This window comes from Poecilia reticulata, linkage group LG19 (genome assembly GCF_000633615.1).
Source record: "Poecilia reticulata strain Guanapo linkage group LG19, Guppy_female_1.0+MT, whole genome shotgun sequence".
Taxonomy (NCBI): Eukaryota; Metazoa; Chordata; class Actinopteri; order Cyprinodontiformes; family Poeciliidae; genus Poecilia; species Poecilia reticulata.
The window spans coordinates 16,435,039-16,452,626 of NC_024349.1; the positions used below are offsets into that span (position 1 = coordinate 16,435,039).

General features: G+C 38.3%; 2 protein-coding genes and 1 non-coding gene across 5 annotated transcripts; 2 read left to right on the top strand and 1 right to left on the bottom strand.

The window, feature by feature from the left end:
• The first annotated feature begins 537 nt into the window (after positions 1-537).
• Positions 538-7,662, top strand: LOC103481682 (kelch domain-containing protein 1-like). Of its 3 annotated transcripts, XR_536335.1 has the most exons (15): positions 538-878; positions 2,298-2,368; positions 2,620-2,737; positions 3,165-3,277; positions 3,993-4,083; positions 4,169-4,267; positions 4,803-4,877; positions 5,276-5,334; positions 5,423-5,535; positions 5,629-5,701; positions 5,986-6,070; positions 6,485-6,511; positions 6,586-6,665; positions 6,830-6,966; positions 7,328-7,419. XR_536335.1 is itself a non-coding variant. In XM_008437322.2 (14 exons), the coding sequence occupies exons 1-14, from the start codon at positions 777-779 to the stop codon at positions 7,455-7,457; spliced, it is 1,236 nt and encodes a 411-aa protein (XP_008435544.1). In that variant the 5' UTR covers positions 542-776; the 3' UTR covers positions 7,458-7,662. The 3 variants fall into 3 exon arrangements, 2 of the variants coding, with proteins under 2 accessions (XP_008435544.1, XP_008435545.1); XM_008437322.2 differs by lacking the exon at positions 6,830-6,966 and having other exon boundaries at positions 542-878; positions 7,328-7,662; XM_008437323.2 differs by lacking the exons at positions 6,485-6,511; positions 6,830-6,966 and having other exon boundaries at positions 547-878; positions 7,328-7,662.
• Positions 7,663-7,840: 178 nt separating this feature from the next.
• On the bottom strand, positions 7,841-15,659 carry LOC103481683 (LIM and SH3 domain protein 1-like). The gene is made up of 7 exons (XM_008437324.2): positions 15,443-15,659; positions 14,846-14,940; positions 13,345-13,429; positions 10,042-10,149; positions 9,258-9,327; positions 9,057-9,145; positions 7,841-8,182 (listed from the first exon to the last, which is right to left on the bottom strand). Exons 1-7 carry the CDS (start codon positions 15,509-15,511, stop codon positions 8,009-8,011), a joined length of 690 nt encoding a protein of 229 aa, XP_008435546.1. The 5' UTR covers positions 15,512-15,659; the 3' UTR covers positions 7,841-8,008.
• Positions 15,660-17,138: 1,479 nt separating this feature from the next.
• trnac-gca (transfer RNA cysteine (anticodon GCA)) lies at positions 17,139-17,210 on the top strand. The gene has a single exon. It is a non-coding gene; the product is annotated as a tRNA-Cys (tRNA).
• The last annotated feature ends 378 nt before the right edge of the window (positions 17,211-17,588 follow it).

The following is a 17,588-nucleotide window of genomic DNA, read 5'->3' on the forward strand; positions in this document are numbered from 1 at the left end:
GAAGAATGACTAAAACTGTTAATTGTTGGATGTCAACTAAAAGCTGACTGGTTAACTGGMACCTTCTGCTTGGCAAAGCTGACGCATTAAAWGAGTTTATTAATGTACAGGCCCTGGGCGTGACCAAGAAACATACGTACTGATACGGTTTTATCTCTTTATGAATGTTTTTTTTTTAATTACTTAAATTCATTTTTGTATRTATACGAAAATATAAATTCCACCAGTACATTTTGTAAAACTTCACAAAATGTATCATTTAAGAGTTAATTTGTTAGCATTCTCCTCCTCTCCTCTCCTAGCATTGACCTCAGCAACTTTGTAATTAACTCAAACTCAACAAGTGTTCACATCCAYACTGTTGTTTGCAACGTTTCTCTAATTTCGGATTCGCGTTATTATTTAAGAAGGTGAACCCGAGAGCGAATTGGTACGTCTTCAGCAATACAATAAAGAGCATTAAAATGGAGGGATTCTTTCTCATTTAGTTCAGGTCTACTCCCCCTGCGCGCGGCATGGTTTCGCCTGCAGAGGTGAGCTTGCGTTAAATATCTCCCTAATGGGAGGAGTATAAAACAGGAGAGCAAGCCTGAAAAACACGTTTAGCCAAATTCTTTAACACGGTCAGCTGTTCCCTCTCAGCCGCAGGCGGCCAACAGCCTGCCGGTGTCTCGCTAAGCCTTCAATTTCAGCTTGAAATCCTCTCCACTGACAGCGGTTTTTAACTTTGTTTTTAACTGAGCGTATTGGACGGTGAATCAGCGCCGCGTCTGGGGATGGATTCAGCCCGGAGGGAGGCTGCTGTGCAGCGGCTGGAGAGGAGCAGCCACACGGCGTTCATACACAGCAACACTCTGTATGTGTGGGGAGGTTACCAGGTGAGAAAAGGCGGATGTTGGTTACCTGTGCAGGTAGGAGGAAGGAACTGTAAATGTGTCTCTGTATTATTTTTTGCCGAATATTCAGGAGTGTGCAACGTCGGGTCTTTAGCGGGTACTTTGAATTAAAATGTCGCATATTTTTKGGGGGACTAAGTATTGTAAATGTTTAAGGTTTCAACTAAGCTTTGATACCCGTTTACCCTGTTGTTCATTTTGTTTGTAAGAAGTATCCTATCTGCGCTGCACACCTGTCTTTATAAGTTTCAGTGGTGTAAATATTGCAGCATCAGTAGAGGCGCAGTTGTCCGACCCCCACCCTTCATATCCCTTCCCTTCACCACACCACAGCTGCCCCGACGAAGTCAAGACGGACGAATAAAATCTGGAAGAAACGGATTAACTTTGAGTTGCAAATTATTTTTATTTTTTTTAATTGATATGCAATTTTTTGACTTCATGCGTCCCTGTTTCAAATGTATGCTTTCACACACATTATTTTAACGTGTGTACCTCGGAGTTTTCTCGGTATATGGATGATAAATCATCATTACAAAAATATACACTCTCCCATATTCTGATGACGCATGATTWATGGAGCAGGGATGTCCAAGTCCATTCCTCGAGCAACTTCTAGATCCAGCTCTTCTCCAGCACACCTGAATCAAATGGATGACTTGTTACCAGGCCTCTGAAATGCTGCTGAGGGAATTCAGCAGCATTTGGTTCAGGTGTGTTGAAGAGATGCATTTAAAAGTCGCGGGATAGCAGGACCAGACTTGAGCATCGCAGATGTACAGAATCTKTTTAGTSTTTGGTGCTCTCTTTTAACTGTATATTTTTAGCTGTATATCATTTTTACTTTATGCACTATTGAAATTTTCCAGCAATTTTCATAAGATTAATTGAATTGAATGACATCAAGGTGACCATTTAAGTCAGAAGTTAGGAGTTTTAAAGTGCTTAACGTTCACRTGACACTTTTGGAGTRATGGTAAAAAGTAAAAGCATGCTTTAACTAAAACTTAGCAGATTTTTKTTTTKTRYAYAWRWRTWTYWCAYWKTGKKSTMTGAGACTATTAGAAGGTATATTAGACATAAGATYTGCACGTGAAAAGRAGATGATCTGAAAGAAGATTAAAAGTATCTAAATCAGAAATKATCGCTGAAACTAATGCAAGTTGAAAGCTGAAATTCACATGGAACTCGTRATCCTTTATTGACACTGAAACTAGTGAAAAGTGTGAGAATAAACAAATCATGCATATCTTGCACACTATAAATATTAGTGTCAAAATATCCTTGAAGCTATATCGGAACCACTGCACACTTGAGTCTTGCGTCATCTTTGCGACCTTCTGCAGAAGATGAAAGGAACGTTGAGGTCTGTCTGACTGGCTTTGCTTTGTTTCCTTGCAGGTAGTTGCTGGACAGGATGTTGTGTTGCCCAGTAGTGAGATATGCCTCTGTGATCTGGACAGCGGGAAGTGGTGAGAAACAAGGCCATACTGAAGCCGTGTCATTTTGACCTTAAAGTTGGGAATGCAAACCGGGAAGTTTCTTTTTTTGATAGAAATGGTGACTTAAGAGACGGAAAAAGTTTTGTAGAATCTGTAAAAAAAAAAATTGCCTTAGCAGTTCAGAAAAATGCAGTCAGTTTTGCTAAAACTGTAACTAGCCATTGGCAATGACTACTTTAACCCCCCCCTTTTTTTTTTTCTTTTTTTTTTTGGTGAAATAGGGAGTGTAAGGAGATCACTGGAGAGAGTCCCACAGGCTTATCTGGTTTCTGTGGCTCCAATATTAACAGCACTCTCTACATCTTTGGAGGATGCGACTCTGATGGATATTCCAACCAGGTGAGACTCTCTGACATCAAACTGAATGTCTCCCGTTTGCAGGTTAAAAAAACAACAACAAAAAAAACCGCATAAAATCCATGACGCATAAAAAGTCAAGAAAATCCAGAGAGTTTTCCGATTGCTAGAAATGGTGTCCGACCAACTGTAGCTTCTATATCCAGTCGGTAAAGTTTCATAATGATGTTTGAAAAAGCTGGAGGAAGTTTGCCTTGTGGGTTTTTACAAGTTCTGTGTGTTTGGTTAAGAAATGCGGTGATTTCAATCTCATACCAGACTGTGTTGACACTGCAGATTAGGCGCCGGCTGGGGTCAGAGCTTTTGTTCAAATGCACTTGAGGCTCTGAACTAATAAAAGACGAAATTAGTTGTAAAATTTAGAGCCGAGCATTTGACTTGGAGCAATGCGGTCCGTTTCTGTTCGCAGATGTTCAGCGTGGACGTCGCTCAGCCGTGCTTCTCCTGGACGAGAGTCGCCGAGACAAAGGGAGTGACGCCCTCACCYCGTGACAATCACTCCTGCTGGGTGCACAGAGGCAGGTCAGTTCAGCCTGCAGCAACTCCACCCCATCAACCCTACCCCATCTTTGACATATAAAGAATAGACACGTATATCTAAATAAATATGAATATTATTAAACATAAACTTCAGTAATAAAAGTAAAAAAAAAAGCTGAAGTCGGTCTTAAGCTGCTTCATTACATTTGTTTTTCCTGTTGCAGCTAATGAAGGCAAGAAAATGTCACCCAGTCTATGAAAGTCCGTATACTACTGAGCAAATACTTTCAGGTTTTTGATTGATTGATTTTATTTAGTTGTTTTTTCCTTCTGCTCACCTTTCCAAGTTGTCAATAAATGTCATCTGGACAAGTGTGTGTGTAACACTGATGTATTAAAAACTTTCATCAGTCTTATTCGGTATTCCATTTTTTTCTGAGGATAAATTTTGGATCTTCATTAGCTATAAGCTGTACTCCTCATAAATAAAATCTAAAAATATTTATTGCTTTGTGTGCAGGGAATCTGTTCACATTTTGAGCCACCCTATTTTTCTATACATCAAAGTTTACTAAGGGGAACCTGCAATCAGTGACATGAGTGCCACCAGTTCCTCAAACTCCACCTTTTTTTTTTTTTTTTTGTTTTTTTTAACTATTTTTACATTCCATTAAGGGATGAATTAAACTGCTAAAAGGCAGTTTTTCAGTTGTTTCTTTCAGTATTCCATATTAATTGTAGCTTATTGTTCTTGCAGACTGATCTACTTTGGGGGATATGGCTGTAAGACTGTAGCAGAGGCACAGAACACGTCATCGTCAAGCTTCATCGTAGAAGAGATGTCCTGGGTAAACACCCAGCCTGGTAAAGTTCAACATTTTGTTGCTTTGGATGATTTTTCTTAAAGATTCCCACTTATCTCACTCTTCTAAGGCAATGATCGGAAACACTTTGTTTCGATGCTGGGGATGGAACAACGAGGTCTGCGTCTTTGACACACGGTCCTCTACGTGGAGCGCACCCGCGACTCAGGTGAGGTGGAATATGGTGGACGGTTAAACACGTTTATTTTGTCTGATGTACCAGAAGATGTTATTTAAATCTGGTTCTTRAAGTCGTCTTTTTTGTATGCGTGTGTGGTGGATGGAGGATCACGTTTATTTTATTTTTTGTGGAGAACTTGATTTTTTTATTTATTTTTTTTCATGGAACAAATTTCAACTTTGCACAGCCCTGTCAACAGAGGAGACTAAACTTATAAAGAGACAAAAGCTAAAAAAAAACTGATTTTTTTTTTTTTACTTTACCCTTCAGTGATGAGGACTCTGTGAGGATCCCGTATTGAAAATATTCCCTTCTCCCCTCTGCTGACTATATACATTTATCACCCGTTCCCTATCTTTAAAATCGATGCACCCTGATTATGTTGTGTGTTAATAATGTCTGACAGAATTATGTACATGTTCTGTCAGAGCAGCTCCTCTGACGGCTCCTTATTGCTGCTCGTCTGGTCTCTGAATGTTAAYGTGAAGAATTTTTTTATTTATCTTTTTTAAATCTCCTCCAGGGTCCTGCTCCTTCTCCCAGAGGCTGCCATGCCAGCTCCGTACTGGGAAACAAAGGTTACGTCACTGGTGGAGTGGTGAGTTTTTTGAGCAACTGAAGCAATCTTCTCATCRYAGCAGACATTCTTTAGCAAGTCCTTCTAGAAAAAACATTCATGCTACAACACGTTATGATATTCAAGATRGYTTTGTATGGGATTAGACTTCCCTCTTGGTAGTGACGGTTTGGGTAAAGCCCTTTCCTGTTTCAGTAGCTCTTTCCTGTTGTGACGGGACAGTGGGCCCCMTCCACAAAATGCAGATCCTGTGATAAATGGTTCTCCTCTGAGCTCGTCTTGCCCYGTCACCTCTAGAAACTTTGAGACAAATTGGAACTTGACTCGATCACCTYTAACCAAATATAGGCCCCACTGAAGTTCCTGTTATTTAGTGTTCAATGGCCCACAAAAATGATGTACCGTCCTTTTGTTTGCAGGAAACGGGAGAGTTGGACATTTTCTGCTTGGACCTCGAGACCTGGGCTTGGAGTAGATTGTAAATRGCTCATATGGATTGACTGTGCCTCTTTATGAAATGCTCGGCTTATAATTTTACTGTCTTTTTTTTGTTCCGATTTACTCAGTGAYGACTTGCCTTGCGTTTCACCCGTGGGGCGCTTCATGCACACCATGAACTCTGYGTCGGACCAAACTCTGTTCRTATACGGTGGCCTCGGCATGGACGGGAAAACCCTGAGTAAGTCTGACTAACTTGAGGACTGTAAAGTTTGTCTCCTTCTGATTGTGTTTCATGTTTACTGCAAAACACTGTTTATGGAATCACTTCCAGATGATGCCTGGCTGTTTAACACACAGAAGAGAGAGTGGACAAAGGTGAASCACCCACACGAAGATAAGCCCAGGTAACTGACCCGTTTGTTCCGAAGGATTTCTTGTACAGTTGCAGTTCTGTAGAATTAGCACTTTGGATCCTGATCTCTTAACCAGTTGGGAGGGAAAATGCTCCCAAATTCCAGAATCCAAAATTTAGCTGACCAGGGATACTGCCAAAGAGCTAATGGCTGAAAAGGTATTAAGTAGTTCATCTACCAAAAGATGGTTGTCGGGTTCTTTCACTTTTTATTGACCATTTTCCAAAGACTTTCAGCTAACGATTCTGTTTTTTTTTTTTTCTTTTTTTTCCCAGGGTTTGTCACACTGCTTGCCTGGGAAGTGATGGCGATATTGTCGTCTTTGGTGGAAACAGTGACTTCTGCGTTCTTGTGGACTCTGTATGTAAAAAGATAATCAATCCAACTCCCAACCTYATTTCTACTATCTCACAACATGCTCACATGAAAACCGTATCCTACCCTTTACACACAGCATCWACARGCCCCAGCTAACGGCCCGTGTGCCTTTTATATGGCGCCAAAGATCAAAGCAGTTGCATAATTCACTTTAAGGGGTTTAATGCTTCAGATTATGAACCATGTTGTTTGATTTTCACATCTTTAATTAATGCATGTGTAAACTAGGAAGTCTCAGTTGTGTTAAGTGACATACGTGTTCTAAAGTGAAAAACATAACCATAGTTTGGTCTGCTGAGCTTTGTATACCTTCTTTTGAGTCATGCCTCACACATATGATTTTTAAAAAAAAATTGTATTATTATTTTTCTTCTTTTTGTCCCTTGCTGCTTAYAGGTGTACCTTTTCCATAGGTACACACATGTACGTACATAGGTGTTTACCTTTTCCAATGCTTAATGTTTAATGAGGCGTTAACACTTCGACCTTTTTCCCAGGTGTCTGTTATGAGGGCTCCAAGGCAACATCACTGCAGGGACGTTTTAATCTTCCAGACCCAGCCTTATTCTCTCTGCAGGTATCGCAAACCCTTACTTAAAAAGCCCAGTTATAAAATCCCAGCCTGGCCTCTAATTCTCCGTATGCTGTCGCCCCTGCATGTTGTGTACAGTAGAACTGGGGGGGGATGTAAATGTAAAATATTCATCATAAAATGGAATTTTCTGTCCTTTTTATATGTAGAAGCGCCATTTATTTCAAGCTTCCTGTGCCAACGTGTCATGAAATTGTTTAATCCAGAGATGAGTGGAGAGAACCTGGTCCMGTCTCTGAAGTTGCTGTCAAAAGCTTTAGTTTTCAGAACTTTTCAGGCTACATAGGTATTTATTTCATGAAAAGTATTTCTCATTTAATGCATGAAATGTGAATGAAATTGGTTTATCACAGTTTAAATGTATATGGCAATTTCTGAGAAAAATATTTTAAAACATGTTTGCTTGCAGATGAGTTCCTTCACATATTGTTTATAATGAATGTCCAGTTGAGATTAATCTTTGTCAGACCATATACCCCAGGAATTGAGCTCTTGTTTGTCTTGAAATTTCTTTAAAAAAAAAGTTGCTTTTTAAAAATTACTTTCATTTCTTTTTTTCCACAATTAGCTGTTTGTTTAACAGCTTAAGCAAAGTGGACTATCCTGAGCATATCTAGGATTTAACTGATAGACTTTCGTTGTTCCAGGTTGTGTGAGGATTTCATCAGCGGAAACTCTGAGCTCTTCAGGCTCGACTTGTTGCCGTCGAAGCTACATAAAAAAATCRGCAGAAGAGCTGCATGTTTGTCCGCCATGAAGCTGATGCCTACAGCGTGAAGGACTGTTTTTACAACAACACTACCTCCGTCCCCGCTACATTTTTATTTTTTTTTTGATGACTTTATGATGGTGCTTTGGTTTTGTTGTTTTTTAACTTTAAGATGATTTGTAAAAACAAAAAAGTCTTTGTTTTAAAATGTTTGGGTAAAATTTTACTGTGACGCGTTACATTTTTTTTGAATAAAGCTGCTTATATTTCGTATTCTCTTTTCCAAACTTAGAAGGCACAGAATGGCAGATGAGCAAAATTTAAGTTTTAAGCAGGAACAACAACAAAAAATAAAACAAGCATTTATATTTCAGAAATGAATGTGTCATGAAGCTACAGCCTGCAACTGTTAAATTGAATTTTATATTGAATTTTACTTTTTTTAAAAAAATTTTTAATTGGGGATAGAGGTCAGTTCCACTTTACTGCAAAATCCCAAAAGTCAAACTGCCTGGAAAAACAAACTCTATACCATACAGCAGTCAGGCTAAATCCACATTACAGGAGTTTGTCCCCTTGCTGTGCGCTTCGCCCGGTTTGCATGTGTATTAATCGTTTCTCAAATAGGTCGGACATAATTGGCCGGCAGCATTCCCTTCTTCCCGGTGCGCTGGTTGCATCCGAACATCCAGCCCTCGTCAATTGGCTCGACGTCTGAGACCAGATCGCCTTCCTGCAGAGAAACTTCATCCGCCTCTGCTGCCACATAGCTGTACAAGGCCTGGTAACGCTTCTGAGTGAGAGAAGGAAAGGGGCAGAGGGTTGGGTGGAATATGATGTGCAACATCAAACCTGAGTTGAAATGGATTGATTTGCATTTGATTTCCCTACCTACCGGAGAAAAGAGGATAGACTATTGCAACAATGTTCATTCAGCTGTGCACAGCCACAGATGTCCAAAAAGTAAAGCGGATATTTTTGCCTGATATTTCTGGGATGGATTTCTAAATGTTTTGTCCTCGAAATTTCCCCCATCTCATTTCATCGTCTTCCACATATTTACTTAAACCCCTTCATGACTTGCAGCAAACTACAAAGTGGAAGTCCCACGGCCCTGTTTCAGCCGTGGCTTTCTTTTTCCTAATCTTCCATAAAAGCCATTTTTTTCTGAAAGGCATTACAAATGGCAGTCAACAAATTATCCCACAGTTGTGGATCTGTGCAGCTCCTCCAGAGTTACCATGGATCTCCTGGCTCCTTCTCTTTCTAATCTGAGTAACCATGGCATAATATTGAAGCTGTGCCAGATGCAGGTGAATTGTATGCCACACTTCAGATTTTTATTGTTAAAGTGAAAACTACATACCATTTTGTTGACACGTACATGCACAACTTTTTGGGGGCGTCTCCCAAAAATCTAAAATTATATTGAACATTGTGACGAAATGAGAGAAATGCTTTCACTATGAAATGTACAAAAAGAGTCTCGCAGTCTAAAAGCAGATTATGCTCCTCCTTAATTCACCGTACTAAGTATGTATTGGCTTAATGTAGTGTTTTATCTCTAAGAACAAAGGCAGCTACAGTAAATTCAACTTTTTTCCCAGCCAACATCAGCTGATAGCCTCCCACTCTGATTTAAACACACACTGATGTTATTGCCTCACCCCTCCACTAGGTGGCGACGCAACAGCGGGGCGCATCTGTCCAGCAGGCTGGTTGAATCTTTCAGGGTTTGACTCTTGCAATTCTTGTTCTGCACAGACACAGACATTAACCATGGCTGTGCTTGTTTAAATAATAATAATAATAATAATAATAATTATTATTATTATTATTAAGTCATAACAAACACAGAAACATCTCACCTTGTCTGTTTTCAGGAGGAGGCGCATCACTTCGAATCTTACTTTTCTCAAACTCTTCATGGTACTTTATCTGCGCAAACAAAATGCACATTTAATCCACAAGAGGGCAGTAAATGCTTACGCTGAACCGTTTCCTTCTCGGCAGGTTTTGCTCTAATGTGAACAGTTCACCATTTTAGGAGATGGCAAGAAGAGCAAACATATTTGCACTGTAAATCAGGTGCGGCAGCTTCAGCCCGCAGAGAGCGTAAGGAGAATTAGGGAGAGGGGACATGATGCCATAGAGAAGTTCTGCAGGAGAAAGTGCAGAACAGTGGGAAAAAAAGAAAAGGAGAAGGAAAAAAAACAGATTATAGCCTTTTGACATGCAGCTTAATACCCATCATTCCTATCTGTAACAAATGCTCTCATGAGAGAAAAGGGAAGTGTGTGTGTGTGTGTAGAGCAGCTTAGTTTATGTCCACAGCTGAGAGATTTTGACCATATAGGGCAGCTGCTCCACAGCGGACGAGGAGAAATGTCAGAAATGTGCCTTTGTGATTCTGCAGGATTGCACTCTGACTTCCTTCGCTGCCATCTGCAGGGTTCCTGCACTTTTTACATGTCAAGGTTCCACTTTTCCACGCACAGATTTCCAAAGCTCCTGATCCTTATGAGAAGCTCAAACTTGAACTCTCCCTTATTTTTCAGTTCTGCTTCCTAAATCTACCATGCTGGGTGGTAAATTGGCTTGATTGTGTTTGAGGATTAGAAAATCTGGTGTTAAAGTAAAAACTGCACTCACGTTGCTAATCTGGTCTTGCGTCTTCTTCAGTCTCTGCATCTCTGGTGTGTCGACCACCACGCTGAAGCCTTTCCCCTTGTTCTTCTCAAAGTCCTCCTTGTAAAGGGCCTGCGAACACCAATCGTCTTTCAGATGAAAAGCTGCTTTATTTGTTGCCAAGTGTCCCAAAGCTCTTCGGTATCCAAACTACAAAATACTTTCTCCTTTAAACTGGAACATTTAAAGTATTAATTTCATCTTGCTGAAGTTTATTTCCAGCTAACATCAAGCAGGACAGTTGGTTTCTTTGACACAGAGTCGTGTGGAGTAGATACGAGCAGTTATTGTCTAACACACTGGATGCACAGGCTGCACACCCACAGTTAGGTTCACAGTTCAGCATTTGCAGATTCACCTGTTCTCATAGCAAACATCTTAAAATATTTGAAAGAAAATGGAACTTGGGAAGCTAAAATACCTATTCACAATGTTGACACATGATTGGCTGGTGCATATAAATCCAGGAGCACCATTTATTTTCCCAGACACTGATCAACTGTAGCCCCAAAGATGGAAAAAGAGAACACTATATTAACTTCTGCAGTAGTAATAATGCTGTTTCCACAATGTGATCATACTACACTAAATATATTAAGGCATATTTGGTGTTTGAAGCATTAAAATAGACAATTAAGCACTTTTAGAGGGGGTCTTAAGTATTTATGGACTTCAGCTAATTGCAAGCAGCTGTGGTCACTAACTTCTACAATACCATTGGTCTGCTGTACGTTTTTCTAATTTCTTAAAGAACTTTGCTTGACTGTGACATTTAGTAATTAAAAATTTGATTAAAAAAACAAACATATTTTTGCTTATGTAAATTGTTATTGTAAGAGGTTTTTCAACTGAATTTTGAAAAAATAGTTCTCCGGACTTCCTCACCAGATATATTGTCATGTAAATTAAAATTATTTTTCTTTTTTGACATATATCTGGATAAGTACAAGCAAAAAAAAAACAAAAAAACAATGGTGGTTTATCTACTTTAATAACGAACTGCAAGCAATTCACCTATCATTTACAAAACTTGATCTGTAACTCCAATGAAAGGTTTATTAAAACAACTAAGCTTAACCTTTAGTGGTTAAAATGAACGTATTCATCGTAATACCAACAGAAGCATAACTAAATCAGATATTTTACAATTGAAGTAGATGATATACGCAGAAAAAAGCCACAATCGAGCTGTGATTTAAGTGCCAATTTGTCGCAGTTCCCTGTGGGGGGAACATTTTACAACATTAAACAATGTCGAAATGTTTATTTGAAGCTAAATCTGAGATCCCTGCACTCTGCACACGCGCACATCCGCACGGGCACAAACACAAATGAGTCATGTTCTTGCTATGAGGAACACGCCGCTGCGAGCGAGTTCAACTGCAGAGACTTTTATGGTTATAAACAAAGACGTGAACCGCTTCGTCCAGAGGAAACGGGGAAGGAAAACTATTCGGCTTTACATTTGATCCTTACAGCTTTGTAATATGAAAGAAATTACTTTAGTTGGCTGTTAGGAATCGCTTGTTACCAAAATAGATCTCCTCCTGGGATTCGTCGTGTTGTTGCAGCTGGCGCGAAAATAATAATCGCTTGAACGGGGTTTTGTGGTTTGTCCGCTCTTCCCAAAATGCAGTCGTGAGCAAACCTCAGTGCGGGTCGGAAATACTTGTCATGTGTTGTAGTGCTAAAACACCAGTTGCCACAGTTCTTTGTTTATTTCCTGTGCCTCTGTTTGCAATTTAATCTAAAGCCGTTCCTGTGGTTCGGTCTTTGATCCTCTTGTTAAAGAGCTTTTTTTGTAATCTTGGCAGAATGTTTTTTTTTTTTGTTTTTTTTGGTGAAATAAAGCTGAGATGGAATTGAATAAAATGAAAATTGTTCACATCAATTTTCATTTTGAGATTTTTTTCTATATTTTTCAGGCTGCAACTTGACAAATAACACATAAAATCATAATGAAACACGTTTTAGTGAAAAGAATGAGGATGCAAGTTTTTTTTTTTTAGAATGCTTCACCAAAAGAAAACGGAAACCTGTCGTGTTCATTTGTCTTCAGCCCCTTTTACTCTGGTACTGTTAAATAAAATTCACTACAAGAGTCTCTTAATGTGTAAACAGAGTCTACTTGTGTGTAATCTGATCTTAGAGTTAGGTTGTGAAACAAAGTCTATGGCTTTCAACGTCTGTTCAATCCATCGTCTGACAAAGGAAAGAGAGTAGCAAACGGCTCCGGTGAGAGAATCTGAGATACCTTCTCTACCCTACCTGCATAACGTTAAACCCAAGTTTTCTCCCATCCTCCGCCCTTTAAGCTCGCTTCGTCTCAGACGTCAACACGCATTGCCAATCGGACAGCTGCTGGAGAGGATCCCACAGCTGTTTGGTTCCCCTTGTGTTCAGGACCAGTGGAGTGCCACACCATGGTGAACTGGGACCAGCTGTGCGTCTGTACTGCCAACTCCTTTATCCATTTGATAGTCAATACAGTACCCTCAGATGACCTTCAGAATAGCCACTTCTACTGCTGCATCAGTTCATGTCAGGCTTTTATGTTGGTGGACGCCGAGTTTTATAGCGTTATGATCAATATTAAAGGTTTGGTCAGGTCTATTTCGGAGAAAAAGAGCAAAACAAGACATTGTTAGGCATAACGTTACACTGCCTGATTAGTGTATGGGTTTTCATCCAACTATCCTCTGTGTCAAGTTAAAGATTGTGACTGAAAAGCACAAGTGGTTTTCAGTCTTATGAAACTGCAACCTTAAATGGACATAGCATTTTTAATCATGTTGCGACACACGGGAGAGTCTCCAAAGTTACACTGCAAGGGAATCTTTTTGAATTTGCGTGACTTGGAGGACTTATCTCTGAGCTCAGGTTAATTAGCTGGCAGGAACAGTGTGATTAGATCAGAGCTTAAGGACAGAGAAGGTACAGAGGGACTCTCGTCTAAAGAGCAGTTCACTGACATTATCTTTTTGTTCTGGAAGAAAATCTGTCAATGTTAGCAGCAGCTGAGACACAAACATCTGGGATTTAGTCAGCGGCTGTAAAAGAAGACAAATAATCCAATAACAGAGAACACCGATGAACTGAAAGATAAATCTGATTTACCTGCCGGAGCAAACATGGAGCTGGACGAGTGACATGATTAAAAAGAGAAAGTTACACCAAAGCCTCGCCGATGACATGAGGTGAGAAAATGTACGGCTCCTCTGCCGGCAGGAGAAAAATGAGAAGGCAGAGAAAGAGGCCTGATCTCACCTGGCTGTTGAGCAGGCTTTGTTGTTTCAGACGTAGATTCTCAGGGGTGTCGGTCACAATGGTGAAGGAAGATTTGGGATAATGCCTGATAAATGAGTACATAAAATAAAAAACCATTAAAGAAGTTGAATAAATGAAGTAAATTCACACACATTATCTGTATAAATTAATTTAAATTCACAGAAAAAGTTAAGAAGAAATACATAACCTTGTTTTTTTTGGGGGGGCGGGGGGGTTATCTATATTGAAGTGCATACAAACACATAATATCTGTGTTTGTATGCACACAGATATTTCCAACCAAGGCTTTTCGAAACACCTTCATCATGACTTAAATAGGTCAAATTAATCTGTTATCCCACAGAGTCTTTCAACATACTACTCTTGTTTAGAAGTTCGGAAAATCTTCTAAAATGATCAATATCAAGTCGTGATACGTCATAACTGCAGGTGTGTGAATGATGGCAGTCTAAGAAAGATTCAGAACATCTGCCCGAAAAATCACAACTGGGCCTGATCAGCTCAGATCGGCTTGATTCTAAAGACTTTTGGTACGTCGTGTAATATTCCTGCATGGCTTTTCTTTGACCAAGGCGAGATAACTCCAGTTTGAATAATTTGTTCTGAATCCAACGTGAGAAATCACATGAACATCCAGTGGGCAGAACTATTAGAACAGCTGTCATGCTGAGAAATGGGAATTGCATTGACATTTACAGAACTTCTGGTTGTCCTCCTTTAAATTCCTTTTTTTTTTCTTCTTCCAAACTTTTAAATCCTTGAATAATGTTAGGTTAGCTGAAAAGGAAGCTATCAGCCCCTTTCTTGAAACTGAAGAGAGAGACCAGAAACACAAATAAATGTTATTCATCAGATAAACTTGGTTACTAACCTTGTAATTGTTTATTGAAGCCTTTACAAATTTCCCCAGTTCAAATCCTTATACTAAATGTCATTATTCGCGTTTGTGACTAGATAGCTTTCTGACTAGGATAATTCAGAAAGCTTATCTGACTTATCAGATAAGCTTTTGTGAATATGAAAAATATGAAATATGAAAATATGAAACCGGTTCATTTTAAAAAAGGTGAATTATTACTGTTCAATGGAAGTTATAGACCAACCAATAATTAGTGCATGCTTATGAAGTCAAAGAAAAAGTATTCAATATTTTTTTTTATATTGAGACTGATTTTTGTTTTTCTCAAAACAACTAGCAAAAAGGAAAACAAATCCAGTAAAAGACCAACACAAGGGCTGAAAGATGCATCCTCCTTCAACCGATGTTCACTTGTATACCTTTTTTTTTAAAACTAAAATATCAGTTTTCTCTCTGGTAAACTATAAATAAAAGAGAAGTCTAAGAAAAAGTACAACATCTCAAACTTTCGATTCCTGAGTATTCAGTCTCTGCTCCATATAAGTATTGTGAAATTATTCAAGAATTTAAATTAATTGCTTATAGCCTTCAACTTTTATTGTTTGCTATGAATGCACTCACATAGTACAGTAGGGTTTCTTCTCAAAGCCTTTGTAGTTGTTCATACTCAGGGCCATCTTGCAGACTTCACAGCTGAAACAACCTTTATGCCAATACTGGGGGGGAACAAAATAAAAAGGTTCACAAAGCTCTAGAAAAACAACACATTCAACATCATCATCACCACAAATTAAAATTAAAACACTTCCTTCAGTTGCAATCATTTTTTCATTTTTTTCCTTTGTACCCGCTATAGGATCCCTTTCGCTTTACTAATTTCTTTAGAGGTTTTTGAGAAACCGGACATGGTTGCTGTATTCCCTCAGGGTGCTTTGTTTGTGACAAATATAGAAAGCCATCTGGATCAAACTCAAATGCCAAAAAAGAACATTTCTCTGGCTTTAAAATTTTAAATAACAAACCAAACTGAATGTGTCCAAAAAACAGCTAAAGGAAGAAGTGATCCCTACAGTAACATAACAACTTATGTTAGAGTTATTTGATTTATTCAAGCAGTTAGTTGGAGATGCAGAGATTGGCATGAAAGTATCAAATCCAGAATATCAACAAAAAATTAGGTCAACAAATGTCAGCTCCGAACAATAAGGTTAGACTTACCTTATCAAGGCAGTTAATTTTTTCTGTTGGATAAACTGGCTTATTGCATCTCCCACACGGTGGATTCATGGCAGCACGGCGATTCTTCACACTTCAACAACAATAAAATCTCTGATCAAAAAACTAATAATGCAAAACCTCTTAATGAGTCATTGATGGGCAGCAAAAAACAGTTACTGTTCCTGCGTTTTGCATGGACACATTTCTGGTAATATACTACACCCGAAGTCAAGGAGGAGTTAAATCTGCCTGGAGCGTTCACTTGTCCTCGTAAGATTGAATTTCACCGCATTTTATGAGAATATAAAGCTAGCAGCAGGACTATAAGATATTATTAAAATTGTATGGCCATTAAAAGCATAACTTAATACCAGCACTAGTTTCAGAGTTATTATTAATTGGATTTTTTTCTGCAATTATTTATTTTTTCATAATCAAATACAAACGCTGGTTGGCTTTGAACTTAATGTCTATGTTTTATTATGTTACATTACTCATATTGCGGATTATTGTGGGCTAATTTATTGATCGATCACAACAAATAATTCGAATTGTTTTCCCCCTTGCACCTGAATGCAGCATCATCTCCCTCCAAAGCAGTTAAAAGAGTAGTCAAATTTGTACTGAATGATATATATCCAATACACATATTATACGCCGTATTTTAAAGAATATTTTATGTACGTATTTTATGCACATAAATGACACAAAACTGGCTGCACTGGCGTCACACAACACAATGTGACGATAAGATGCAAGGAGATCCCAGATGAAAAAAAAAAGTACTTAAGTGTATGAAAATCTAATATTGTAAATATATTAAAGAAATTATAGAAAAGTAAATTTTAAGTGTTACTGAAACAATTTATTTTGTWAACAACTTTCAATCAATCACGTGTTTGAGATATTTATCATAGCTAACTATTATTAAGTTATTACAGTAAGTAAAGACAGTTTGTATGCAGATACAGCATCTTAGAGCGTAATATTAAAATATGTATTYAAAAGGTAAACAGGTTCTGTATTGAAAATCCAATCCTCTATAATGACTAAATGGCTCCATCTGCTGGAAARCAACATAATAACAACTGAGTCCACCATTGTTCCCGCACCAAACGTCACCTACGCTCCATGTTAGCGCCATATTGTAAGTGGCATTTTTGGTGAAACGTGGACAAAAAAGATGAAACATGCAACATAAACACGGATTAACTATTRTAATTGAATTATATGAAAGAGATATTGTTTGATGTATTGACAGAGCTTAATTAAGGTAAGTTTAAATGTATTTTAAATATGTTAATGTTCAAAACTTATTTCGATTTGCAGAAAGATTWACTTTTTTATTTCAGTGGTAATAATTATATATACTATAACTAGCATGATTGTAGCGTGTAAAACGTAATCAGCAAAATGAGTTAAATGTGAAATGCAGTGTTTTTCTTTATTTGGAGTATTGTTCGACAGTATAGTGTTGTCTTCTGAGGCAAAGTTGCCACTCACAATATGAAGGAAGCGCTGACGCAACGTGTCTATCAGTAATGTAGTCAAAGTGATTTCTATGCTGAGCACAAAGCAAAATATACATTTACGTAAGAAATACATTTGGGAAATATTACACTACACTGAAAGAATAACTATCAAATAGCGTGCTGTCATAGAATCTTAAACATGTGGGATGTCWAAATAGGAGCGCGGGGGTATAGCTCAGTGGTAGAGCATTTGACTGCAGATCAAGAGGTCCCCGGTTCAAATCCGGGTGCCCCCTGTTTTTATAAATATTATTCCAAATATTCTTCGGGAAACGCTTAACTAGTTATACAATTACAGCATGATCTCATTTGTACATAAACAACTTACATTTAATTTTATTGTAGCATTTTTCAATTATTTTTTTAGCTGTTTATACCAATAAATATTTTTACCAGGTGTATTTCTGTTGTAAAATCAAATAATGTGTGCTTTCCGATCAGATGCGTTTTTGCAATTTCTAAACGCATCTGAAAGCAGCATTAAAGTAGTTTCATATCTAATTGTGAAATCCAAATAATACAGGATATACTGCATTTTTGTATAAGCAAAACAAATGAAAAAATGTGTAGTTTTTTTTTRTAGCTTCCAATTTTTAGTAGCTGTAGTAAAGAAG